The 13223-nt window shown below is 46.8% G+C and overlaps 1 protein-coding gene across 1 annotated transcript in view; it reads left to right on the top strand.

Moving 5' to 3' along the window:
* The window catches only part of LOC144326225 (uncharacterized), a 53739-nt gene extending 40756 nt beyond the window's left edge, over positions 1-12983 (top strand). Inside the window, exons 2-3 of the mRNA XM_077922680.1 lie at positions 11385-11488; positions 12068-12983. Of these exons, the coding sequence (XP_077778806.1) occupies positions 11385-11488; positions 12068-12983 (1020 nt within the window). The remainder of the gene's footprint in view (positions 1-11384; positions 11489-12067) is intronic.
* The last annotated feature ends 240 nt before the right edge of the window (positions 12984-13223 follow it).

The raw sequence follows: 13223 nt of genomic DNA on the forward strand, positions 1-13223 counted from the left end.
TAGTCCAGCATCCTGTACACACAGCGGCCTGTGGGAAACCAGCAAGCGGGATCCGAGAGCAAGAGCCCTCTCCCCTCCTGTGGTTTCCAGCAGCTGGGATTCAGAAGCATCTGAGGCAAGGCATAGCCATCATGGCTAGGAGCCATCAGAAACCGTCTCCTTCATGACTGTGTCTAGGTGTTTGTGGGCAGCAAAGGTTTGTTGCAAGGCTGGATCCAAATAGCCCTTCCTAAGGAGAGGCAAGCAGCATCTGGATTTGACATTATCCAGGAGGACTGAGTGGCCTGCATTTGTGCCATCACAATTGGCCGGAGGCAGAAGTGGGTGGGGCAACAGATACGACTCCTATTTTTGTACAGCCAGGCTACATTGCAGCCATTCAAAAGTCTGAAGCTCCTACATAGGTGCATCTCTCTCCAGCCAAGTCAGAGGCATTGCCACAACTCAATGGCATATTCCTGTAAGGGAAAGCACCCAAGGAGGACCCAGAGAGAAGCTGGTGAGGGGTGTATAACACCCTGTGGGTTTGAGACGGGTCCTCACAGTGTGAGGAAACCTTGCCACAAAGGACCACCCTCACACCAGGAAGCAGCAGCAGCAGCAGCAGCAGCAGCAAAGCTTCAACAACAGCATTTAGTATTTAGTACTGACCTATTAATCTTTTCCATGTCTGCAGCTGGAAATAGCATAAAACAATATTGGAAAACAGCAACTAACCTCACTCTAGAGGCATGGTGAGATAGAACATGGAATATAACTGTTAGGGAGAAACTAATGAAGCATCTTAGAGCATTCAGGAATACAAAGACCAAAGGCGATTTTGAAACTGTCCATTAAATGTTTATTAAGTACACTGGAAAGTGCCGTGCTGCCCACTCAGCACCAGCTCCCCATGGCTCCCTCTGGAGGCAACCTGTTAAGATGAAGAGTAGGACTCCTAAATGATGTCATCAGTTCTAAACTATTTGCAAACTTAATGTTTGACTGCATTATTGCATGTGCAGGGAGTGTTTTTCGTTGGGGGTGCAGGTATATGATTGTTTCTAACAAGTATGATTAAAATAAAGTTAAGAACAAGAACAATAACAAAAACCCAGTAGTTTTTATTGGTGATCAGCATAGAAATTAAGATTTGCTACACTGGCAAGAGTAGGGTCCCTTCAGCACTCTGCATTTAAAGCATTAACGGACCACTTTAAACAGTTGTTGCTTCCCCAAAGAACCCTGGGAAGTGTAGTTTGTTAAGGGCACTTTTAGGAGACTCCTGTTCCTCAAATAGAACTTAATGTCAGAGTTCCCTAGGAAGAATGATTCATTATTTAACCACTCTGAGAATTGTAGTTCTAGGAGGGAAAGAGGGATCTCCTAACAACTCCCAGCACCCTTAACAGACTGCACTTCTGTGGGGAAAGCCAGGGTTGCTGAAAGGGATATGGCACAGCTTTAAATGGATAGTGCAGATGGGGCAGAAGTCTGAGCTGTGGAAGAACCACACCCAGAGAAGGGAGGGGAGTTTTTACTGCACACAATGCAACGTTGTGTGCCCTTGGAAGGCTCTGAGTGGCTCCGTTTGGCCGCCAGACCTGATGTTTCCCACCCCTTATGAAACGCTCAAGGTTGCACCTCAAGTTATGCAAGTCAAGACTTATACAGGCTTATTTTGACTGTTGGATGAGTTGTGGGCTGAGGAGGTGGCTTCTTCAAGGCCAGCACAACACTGAGCCTGGTAGCAGATATGCCTGTGTCCTCCACGCCTCCTAGGTCTTTTGATCCACTTTCTCCAGGTAGTTCTAATGACCATTCTTCATACCATCCTAGTTTGAAAATGACCTCACTTTCCCCTGTTGGGCAAACGGCGCTGCAGTAAAAAATAAATAAAAAAATAGTAGTAGTACTATCTAATTCCTCCTAATTGCTCTGTCAAAATGTAATTAGATTATTCTCTGTGTTGTTATGGGCAAGCTTTGTGAGCCTTGAATGTCAAAGCTATTAGGGAACTAATCTTACCTGACCCAGGAAGAAAGCAGGTGAGGGAGAATGCAGGAAGGTTTTAAAATATGGCACCAGGTGATTAAAGATAATCAACGATTTGCTCTGTTTGACCACCTTACAAAAAAACAAAACTTACAGACCTGCATAAAAAAGCGATAGCCAAATGCATTTTACATCTACCAGGCCACAGGACTGCGATGTTCAGTTCTGGGATGGGGAATCCGGGACCCACCAGATGTTATATGTGAATTCCCATCAGCCCCAGCCAGCATGAGTCAATGGTCAGGGATGATAGGAGTTGTAGTCCAGCAAAATCTGGAGGGCACAAGGTTGCTGATCCCTAGTTTAGCTGATCAATTGATTTAACAAAATTATTTTTTTTAAAAGTGTCCCTTAATAACAGGGCAGGACCATGGACAGCAACCTAAGTTGAGTTAGGAGCATTGGAACAAGTCAGGACCAAAGGGACTAAGGAAGATGAAGGCACCAGGATGGGGTGGCCACATGCCTCACTTTAAAGTCCTCTATTTTAATCAGTTGAAACAAAGGTGGAACTTTTTGGCCATGGGCCTGATGAGACCCCCACTAGGCCTTTTGGGCAAACCTTAGCCACCTATCAGTTCTCAGTGAAGGTTGTTCCACCACCCCAGTCTACCCTCTGCCTGCCTGCCTTTTTCCTGAAACCAGTCCGGGGGGTGGCACTGCCTGTCAGTCTTCCTGCTGCCCTGCTAGAACTCTGCAGGGAGACCCTTCCTGCTCCTGGCATTAACTATTTACTTAGCAACATCAGCCTGCTAGGTGCTAGACATGGTCCTTCAATTAATTAATTAAATTGTCCTTATAGAAATGGCATCCTTCTCTCCTGCAGCAGTTAACCCTTTGCACCATAATCAGCACTTCACATTGCTGACTGAGAGGAAAGGGTGACCATCTGTCTCTTGGCCCAATCAAGATTTGCTCAGCAACCACCCAGGCCTGGCCTAGCTACCTCACAGAGGATGAAAGGGCTGGTGTAAAGGCAGAACATGAAATACAAATCCATCAACACTGATGAAAATAAGCTGGCAAAGTACTGATGAGTTCTGAGGTGTGCATACTAGAAATACTTTCACCAAAGAATCTTTCTTGTTGCTAGGCATTGTTCTGAAGATGACCTCATCTATAGCTGTCTCAGTATAAGTCAGAGGTTTTCTTTATACTCTTTTTAAACACACACACAGGTTGAATCTTGTGATGATGTATTTTTGAACAGGACTTTGCAAACACTTCCTGAGTTATGACACGTAAAATTGAAGGAGTCAAAGTTATGTTGTTGTTTTTTTGTTTTTTGTTTGCTAAAGAATCTTGCACCTAGGATGTCTGGGGAAATTCCGTGACATCATAGCACTTCAACAAATGGTGGTGGTGGTTTGGGAAAATGTGCTTGCAGAGAGGGAGCAGACACCCTTTACTTTGTTTCAGTGAGCTTCATATTATTCTCTGAGATTATGTATGCATGAAGCCTTTGAAACCCACAGCAATTGTTTTCCCCACACTGCATTTTGTATACAGTGGTATCTCGGGATGCGAATGGGATCCATTCCGGAGCCCCGTTTGCATTGTAAATGGAACGCAAGATGCGACAGCGCGTCTGCACGTTGTGTTTTGCCACTTCTGTGAATGCGCATGATGTAATTTTGACCATCTGCGCATGCACGAGCGGCGAAACCCAGAAGTAACATGCTCCGTTACTTCCGGGTTGCCGCAGAGCGCAACCCGAAAGTGCTCTACCTGAAGCGTATTTATCCTGAGGTACGACTGTATAGTGGTTTGCAATTATACACACCTTTATGCAATGATGTCATCTAAAGCAGAACCTGCTGTCTGGGTATGTGCAGAGAAATAGTAGATCAAGCTGAAAAACAATACATGGAGATCTGCACTGATCATTGCAATGTATCCCATATTTACAATGATATTGTTTAATCTTAGAAGGGGACATGGCTGTGAGGGCCTGTGGCTGAGACAACCATGGATGGACCCTGCACTTCTGAATTTGCCACTACACTACTGAAAAAAACATTAACTAGTTTCTTTATATTCCTGTTTCCCACCTACCAAGAAGACAGACATGGGTAACAGCTAGATGCCCCAATATTTTTTGTTTGTTTGTTTCTTTTGCCCTTATGGCCCAGCACAGCTACCTTCACTTTTAGTGTTTTGCCTGTTATTTTCAGACTCTAGGCTCCCTGTTGCCCATACTGTACATGCCCACATGTGTCAAGCTCTTTGATATTCCAAGCAGCAGAAACTCAAAGGTTCTTCTTCTTGTGATATAACACAATTCTTCTTCATAAACTTTATTGCACTAGCCAAAGGCCGTGGCATCATTCACAAAGGGAACAACAACAAAAAAGCAACAATAACCATAAAAAGCATAAAAACATCAGGCACTGCAAATACAATAAACTACGATCACATCTCCTAAAAATTATTTGTTGCATACGATAGAATAGCAGGGGGTTCTCAGGTAGAATGTGCCAGCTTAAATGTCCAAATCACCTTTGCAAGTTCTTTTCGCCTGATCTTCTTAGCTGCCAAGGCATATAATGCTACTTTATAAGTTACGAAGTCATCAGTGTCACTCAGCAGCCATTTCACCCTTTCCGCCATGTTCGAGTGTGTTCCATTCGTAAGCAGGGGTTTTATAAATCGGTCTCTTGGTCTCTTGGTTCTATATATAGTGGGCATTGCAATAAATAGTGGTGCAGGTCCTCTACGCAAGGTTGCCCACACAGACCAAGTCTCTCCTTGTACTGTACTTTGCCGTACAGACCATCCACCACCTCCGAGGGTGTTGATAACACAATTCCATTACAGCAACAGTGCCCTCTGCTGTTGTTTTTTTCCTGCAAGCCTGAAATAAATGCCAGAAACATATTTTGGCCCCTCCTTTCCAGGGCATCTTCTATTCCTCCCTGACCCCCACCCGCCCACAAACCAAAAACAGTGAGAGATGTGCACCCACCACAAGCCACAGTGTTCTGTGAAACCTAGACATAGAGAGAGGGCAGTTTAGTTGCTTAGGAATATCTGCAAGCTTATTAGGCTACACAGACTTGAAGGCTTAATTTGAAAGCTATATTTTGGGCAAAATGAGCTGCAATGCAATTAACAAAGAAATTGCTACACACGCACACCCACCCCAACCTAGAATTATTTTTGTAACTACAAAATAAAACTATCAAGTCTACATAGCATCTCTTGTTTTTCTTCTTCACCATGTTTTGCTCTGAACACCGTGTTTTCCCATAACATTTTGAAAATCTGAATTGTGAGGACAGGCTGCCTTTCTCCTCATCCCAAGCCTAGATTAAATTCTAACACTTACTGGATCTAGGAATTTAGAGAGGTCTAGCATCCCCAAACTCATAACAATATTGTAATGTTAAATAATATTACACCACTGTTTGTGGTTCAGTGGTTACATTTCCTTGCTTATTTCAAACTCTACTTGGATGCTCATTGTTCAAAACTTTGAAAGCTGCCTTCCTACCCATCTCCTCCTCCTTTTCATATTTCATTAAAGCCTGCTGATCTAGCAAGAACCGCAGTGCCCTTCTTGTGGTTTTAGAGATTTCTTCCATTCTTTAGCTATAGAAAAATTATGTTGTTGCCAATAAGCCCTAAATCTTTGTTGACCCATTCTTGGCTTTTAATATTCTCAAAAATAGGAGGAAACTAGCACCAGCCATTCTTAAAGTTAAACTTCAGCATTCAGCATATTGGATTTGGGACCTGGAGGGCTGAGGTTCCACAACCTTTGAGCCGGCTGCTGTGAGGCTCAGTGTGACTGTACATATTGCTCCAGGTTCAAGCACAGATCAGAACATCATGTATTCTGTGCTCTCATTTTGCATTTTTATGTTGCCAACTACCCTGTGATCTTTGGATGAAGGTTGTATAGTTAGGGGGCATCCAGCTGTCTCAAGAGGAAGCTGTATACAAATTTACTTAATTAGTAAATAATAAATATTTTCTACTCTGATTGGCAGTAGCTTTCCAAGGATTTCAGGCAAGGCATCTCTCCCAGTCCTCCCTGGTGAGGCCATTGGGTATTGGACCTGGGACCTTCCGCAAGCCAATCAGATGCTCTACCACTGAGCTGTGGCCTTTCCTAGGCCAGCATCCTGTGTACCCAGCATTAATTGGTCTGGGGTCCCTTTGGGGTGCTCACAAGCAAGGTGTGGGTCTTCTGCTACCCAAAGAAGGAAGCAGGGAGAGGCTTTCTGAAGGCCCCTTCTGCAGGCCCACACCATTTTCAGCAACAGCGTGAGGCCCCCAGACCACCACCCTCAAAGGTGATGCTGAATATCAGGAATCCCACATCCAACAGGATTTCAATGGAGGGTTCTGAGTCCTGCCTGGAAATGCCTGGGCAAATGCTCAACTGCAACATTGCTCCACAACTGCAACTGCTCCACAGCCCCCTCTGTTCTTAGACCTTAGCTGACTACGGCGTAGGGATCATTTTTAGACAACTTCTCAGAACATCTGCAAGCCAGTTCCCTGATTTTCCCTTGTGGCTAAGGGCCGTCATCAGGACTTTAATGGCACAGACTGCTTTGCTGAAGCAATAATCTCTCTCACCTGAAGTGAAATTGATTCACTTAAGCTCTATAGGTTTTCTATCAGAGAGCATTTAGCTTACTGCGTCAAAAACCCGATCTCCCCTCTTCTTGCTTTGCCTTCATGGCCGATGGAGGGACTCACAGATAGTGTTGCAAAACAGCAGGTGGAATCTTGTTAGCATCACAGCAACAAGATCCTCTGTGATGCATCTTGAGGCCAATGCATTTATAAATACTCTCTTGTCTGAACAGCTGTGGCACCCAGATGTTGCCAGAATCTAGCTCCCAGTAGCCAGCATGGCCAGTGGTCAGAGATTATGGGAGTTGTAGTTCAGCAGCCTGGAGAACCACAGTTTCCCCGCAGCTGCTCTACACATTTATTCACTGGGAGTGAGTTTCCTTGAGCACAGTGGATCTTACTTGGCAAGCACAGGATTGTGCAGCAAATCTTCCTACTTGTGAAAAGAGACACATGCGGAGACTTCCGGTCAGCGCCAGCGACTAATGGCGGATTCCCTCTGATCTCCGGAGGGAATCGGCTCTGCGGAACTGGGTCTTGCCGCTGCGGCGAAGCGGGGAATCAGATGTACGACTCAGTAGTGGTGACCAGGACAGGGCCCTGTTTCGGAGTAAACGCCTTCTTCAGCTCAGTTTTTTGAGGACTATAAATCTGTTGGAAGTCTATATCATTTAATTCTTTTATGTTTCTCTTTCGACATGCGTGCGCACAGAGAAACGCAAGAAAACTTGGATTCAATTATCTAAGACGCATCTGATTCACACTCCGGATACTCCTTTTTGGCCCTATTTGATTCTTTATTCTTTATTCTGATTTTATATAATATGGACTCTTTTTGACTGCCATTGAGACTTGTATAAAACAATTGTTGTGTACTGGTATTTTATGTACCTTTATACTATATCACTGCATATTTGAAACTACATTATTTCTGCACTTGTATCTAAATTTACTATTACCTTAAAACTATCGTACTTACACGTTGTGTTTAAATTTACTATTAGCCTCAAACTGTTATTCTTAGCAGAATATACACGTTTTTCTTTTCAACTCTCGAGTAGGAATTATTCCTTATATTGAAACTTGTGGCCAGAGCTCTTGGTATATCCTTTTCAGTGTATTTCCAACAAGTGTCGATTCAGAGACACCATCTGTCGGAAGTGTTCCAGAAGGGGCCACATCGCTAAGGTCTGCCAATCGGCTCTGTTGACACCCCCCCCACTGACTCGCAAGTCCAAGTCTTCACTCTAGTCCGCCAAGGAAAGCTGTTTCGCTCTCACCAACTGCCGCTGCCCATCTGGAACCAGGATTGGCCAAACCGACTCGCCTACGCGATGCAAGCTGAACGTCACGGTGCTCATTGAAGGAGCTCCATGTGACATGGAGATCGACACCAGGTCTGCCCTGTCCATCATGTCTTGGAGCACCATCAAAAGACTGGTACCCAGAGTGTCTAAAAGGCAACTTGACTCTCACCGCGTACACCTGAGAGACTACCAGGGAAACGACATTCCCGTGGTAGGCGTTGGCCGGTTCCGGATTGCCTTCAAGGATTTTTCCGGCCTGCTCCGACTGGTGGTGGTCGAAGGTCAGCGGCCAAGCCTCCTAGGGCTAGACTGGTTTGATGCCCTCGGCCTGGAAGTCACTGGCATCAACTGCATCTCTAACGCAGAGACTGAGGGTCTGGGAGGCTTCCGGGTTAGCGCCATCGTCTAATGGTGGATTCCCTCCGAGCTCCGGAGGGAATCGGCTCAGTAGGGGTCGGGTCCTGCCGCAGCGGCGAAGCGGCGACCCTTAGAAACCACAGGCGCGGAAGCCTGTGGACTTGGTGACTCAGCGGGCACCATTTGCGCCCCCCCGACCCGCGAAGGAGCCTTTTTAAAGGCTACGGAACGGGGGACGGGGAGCGGCGTGGTGCTGAGAGTCGACTGCTTCCCCTATGGAGTGAAGCCGCATGCCATGGACGGAGAGCGCTGACTTCTTCCTTTGAACATTTGGACTTAAAGTAACAACCCGTGAGTAATACGGAAATTGGACTTATAAAAGGTAAAAAAAAATTGGATTTGGCACGATCGGGGAAGGCGCAAAGGGGAAGTCCGTCTCCCCGCCTTGTAAACAACTTAAAGCAAGGACTAGATAACTAAGGTTGAGAGAATACCTTCTTTTTTTTTTTAGTGGATAAAAGCAATTAATTTCACGTTTTGGCAGTAAAAAGTGATCTTGCTGGAGGATTAAAGTTAATTTTGAGAGTGGAAGAGTCACCCCCCCCTGGACCCGGGAGTGATCCGTGAGAGAGCCTGTTGAAGAGACACAGAAGATTTTGACAGCTGTCAAATTAGCTGTCAAAGTTGGGGAAAAAAGAGAACTTTGTTTCTGGTGTCTTTGCTGGTTAGATTTGTTACAATTTGGATATAAATTGTTGAAAACAAAGAAGAACAAGTTATTCTGACTTTTGGGTTGGAACTGGAAGGAATACTAAGTAACTATAATCCCTCTAGAGGGGGTTCTGGGACATTACAAGAACGGCTGCAAGTGGAAAAATACTGATGGAATTAAATAGGACTTTTTTTCTCCTGGGAAAGTTACAAGAACAAAGTGATGTTTTGGCTACAAGGGTTACAACACTGAATGAAACAGTAAACAAACTTACTGAATCTGGGAGGGACTTGTCTCAAGTCTTTGTAACTGAACAAAAAGTCCTTGTAGCTGAACAAAAGGTCTTTGCAGCTGAACAAGAAAAGAAATCTGAGAAATCTGAGAAAGTGGAAAAAGAGATGTATGATGATCTGGAGGGAAAGGAAGGAGGAGCTATATTGCTGCGGAAGATGAAGGAGAGCCAGAGGCCTGTTAAGATGGATATAAAGGAAAACAAGATCTGGAGGATGAAAATCTGGTTTGAATTGAAGAATGAAGAATTGAGAGATCTCCTTATGTGGAGATCTGAAGACCTATGGATTACAAATTTGACCAAGGTGGAAGTTGGAGCTTTTGGGACATTTGGACTTAAAAGAAGCAAGAAACAAGATTTGGGCTCCACTCTTAAATATGGAGGTCTGGCTGGAAGAAAAATGGACATTACTGGGACAGAGCTTCTCTGAGACCTGGTGTTTGATATAAAGGACTATCAAAAAAACCGGCAGAGAGGAACTGAGAGAGAATTAAGGGCCTCGGACGTGAGATCTCCAGGCTGATAGCAGTTAGACTGATGAACATTTGTTGGGGATCGAAACCGGGAAAGGGGGGGTGAGGTTTGGGAATCCAAAGGATATACAATTATATCTTGTTTTTAGTTTTTGTGTGTGTGTGTGGGTTTGTTATTAGAATAAAAATTGGGAAATTCGTGGAAGGGGATTGAGGTCGATCTAAGAAAAAGATTTTAAGATTTAAGATTGATGTTTATAAGTTAAAATTGGTTATATAAAATGAACTAAATACAATAATGAACTAAATATAATAAGGTTAAAAAATTAGGGATAAGAACTTGTTGAACTAAAAATTGGAGTTGGAATACAAGAAGGGGAGGCGTGGGGAAGTCATGGAAATAAGGTATTGAAAATAAGGTCTGTAAATGAGTGTTTCCCCCCCCTATTTTTAACTTTTTTTGTATCTTTTTTCTTTTTTCTTTCTTTCTTGGAAAATCTTAATAAATATCTTTTTTTTAAAAAAAAGAGAGACTGAGGGTCTGGTCAAAGACTTTGCTGAGGTTTCGATGGCACTTTGGGGCAATATACTGGTATGCCCATCTCCTTTAGCCTTGATCCACAAGTTGCCCCCATCAAGAAGAAGAAGAAGAGTTTGGATTTGATATCCCGCCTTTCACTCCCTTTCAGGAGTCTCAAAGCGGCTCACATTCTCCTTTCCCTTCCTCCCCCACAACAAACACTCTGTGAGGTGAGTGGGGCTGAGAGACTTCAAAGAAGTGTGACTGGCCCAAGATCACCCAGCAGCTGCATGTGGAGGAGCGGAGATGCGAACCCGGTTCCCCAGATTACGAGACTACCGCTCTTAACCACTACACCACACTTAGCTAAAGCCACGCCGGGTTCCCTTTGCTCTCAAGGCTAAGGTGGACGAACAACTGGACAAGCTGACCGCCCAAGGAGTTTTGGAGCCGGTTGACCACACCAAGTGGGAAACCCCCATTGTCACGCCTGTCAAGCCGGACGGGTCGGTGAGAATCTGCGCCGACTACAAGTGCACGATCAACAAGGCACTTCAGCAGCACGCTTACCCGGTTCCTGTTGTTCAACACCTGCTGCATTCCCTGGGTGAGGGTAAGGTCTTTGCTAAGCTGGACCTTGCCCAAGCCTATCAACAACTGCCCGTCGATGATGCCACCGCTGAAGCCCAGACAATCGTCACCCACCGAGGGGCATTCCGTTGCCGCTGTTTGCAGTTTGGGGTGAGTGTGGCTCCTGGCATTTTCCAAAGCCTTATGGAGTGTCTCCTGCAAGGGCTTCCGGGCGTGGTACCATATTTTGATGACATCTTGGTGTCCACAGACTCACACCAGCAGCTGTTCGAGCGCCTCCATGCCATGCTGACTAGGTTCCAGGAGGCCGGGCTCAAGGTAAAGAGGGAGAAGTGCCAGATCGCTGTTCCACAGGTGGAGTTCCTGGGCTATCTTATCGACGCCTCCGGCCTTCACCCGACCACATCCAAGATCCGCGCTATCCAGCAGGCCCCCATCCCAAAGAACAAGACGGGGTTGCAGGCGTTCCTGGGGCTGCTGAACTTTTATACCATGTTCCTGCCCCACAAAGCCATGGTGGCTGAGCCTCTTCACTGGCTCCTCAGCAAGAAGACACTTTGGTCCTGGGGTCAACGCGGTCAAGGCTCTTCTTTCATCGGACAATGTGCTGGTACAGTACAGTGAAGCCAGGCCACTGGTCCTTGCCTGCGACGCCTCACCTTTTGGCATCGGCGCTGTCCTTAGTCACCGTTTTCCAGAGAAGCACCACTCACCTACTTTTCCAGGACGCTATCTCTGACTGAACGGAATTACAGCCAGCTCAACAAGGAGGCACTGGCACTTGTGGCTGGAGTGAAGAGATTCCATAAACCTCTTCACTCTATGGCAGGACTTTCGACCTCATCACTGACCACAAGCAGCTCCTGGGCCTCCTCGCCGGTGATCGACCAACTCCACCTGTCCTCTCGCCATGCATGCTGCGATGGACTGTTTTCCTGGCTGCCTACCACTACTGGCTCGTCCATCGCCCGGGGAAATCGATGAGCCCTCAGCCGTTGCCCTCTTCTGCGTTTGTGGAAGACCCGGCTCCTGCTTCATCGCTCCTCCTGATTGAGGATCTTCCAGCAGTGTATCGGCTGCCACTGTGGCCTCCGCATCTGCCCAGGATTGCACCATCAGCCGTGTGCTCAACTGGGTGTGGAGGGGGTGGCCACAAGGGCCTTTTGCATCTGAGTTCCAGCCCTTCGCAACCAGACAACACAAACTCTCAGCTCATCGCGGCTGTGTGCTGTGGGGAGACTGCGTTGTGATTCCCGAAAAACTCCGTCAACGCATCCTTGAAGCTCTGCACGTTAGCCACCCGGGAATCATCAAAATGAAGGCGTTGGCTCGGTGTTACGTCTGGTGGCCTAACATGGACGATGCCATCACTGCCTGGGTTTCCGCCTGTCAAGTGTGCCAAGAATCTAGGCCTGCGCCACCGGTAGCTAAGGGACACACCTGGGAGATACCCAAGACACCCTGGTCGAGGGTGCACATCGATCTGGCCAGCCCCTTTCACGGCCGGACCTATATGGTAGTGGTGGACGCCTATTCCAAATGGCTGGAGGTGGCTTTGATGCCCTTCACCCCTACCGAGGCCGTCATCCGGGTGCTGCGAGGCCTCTTTGCAACGCATGGGTGTCCTGATGTCCTTGTCTCCAACAACGGACCGCAGTTCACCTCAGGCACCTTTGAGCGATACCTTTTGGGACTGGGTATCTGCCATGCCCTAACAGCACCATTTCATCCACCCAGCAACGGGCAAGCGGAGAGAATGGTGCGCTCGGCAAAAGAGGCACTGGCGCGCCTGGACCAGGGAGACTGGCATGAGTGGGTTGCCGAATATTTGTTCATGCAACACATCACCCCTCATGCGGCCACAGGGCGGAATCCTGCTGAACTGCTTATGGGCTGCCGCCTCAGGTCCCCGCTCGACCGGCTGCACCCGGACTTTGCCGTGGCCAAACCCCCAGGCTGTGCCAACGCGCCACGGTCATTTGTTCCAGGAAACCAGGTCTTTGCCCGGAACTTTGTGGGGGACATTCCTTGGGTGCCAGCCACAGTAGTGGGAGTCACTGGACCTCGGTCATACCAGGTGGCATACCAGATATGTTCACCCACAACTTAACAGAAGGTTTTTGGCCCGAGTTCCTGGATGCCTTGCCTTGACAGGTTGGACGCAGTGTTCCAAAATGCTCCTTCAAATGTGCTCAGGGCAGGGTGGACCTGGGTAAACTTTCATAATATGGCACTCTGAGTGAGACCAACATTTGACGCCCCCAAATAGATCTGCCCCATTGGCTTGGCGGCCTGAATCACCCAAAATTCGGCACTGCTCAGGACAGCATCTCTCTCACCTTTGCAGAAG

This window comes from Podarcis muralis, chromosome Z, assembly GCF_964188315.1.
Source record: "Podarcis muralis chromosome Z, rPodMur119.hap1.1, whole genome shotgun sequence".
Taxonomy (NCBI): Eukaryota; Metazoa; Chordata; class Lepidosauria; order Squamata; family Lacertidae; genus Podarcis; species Podarcis muralis.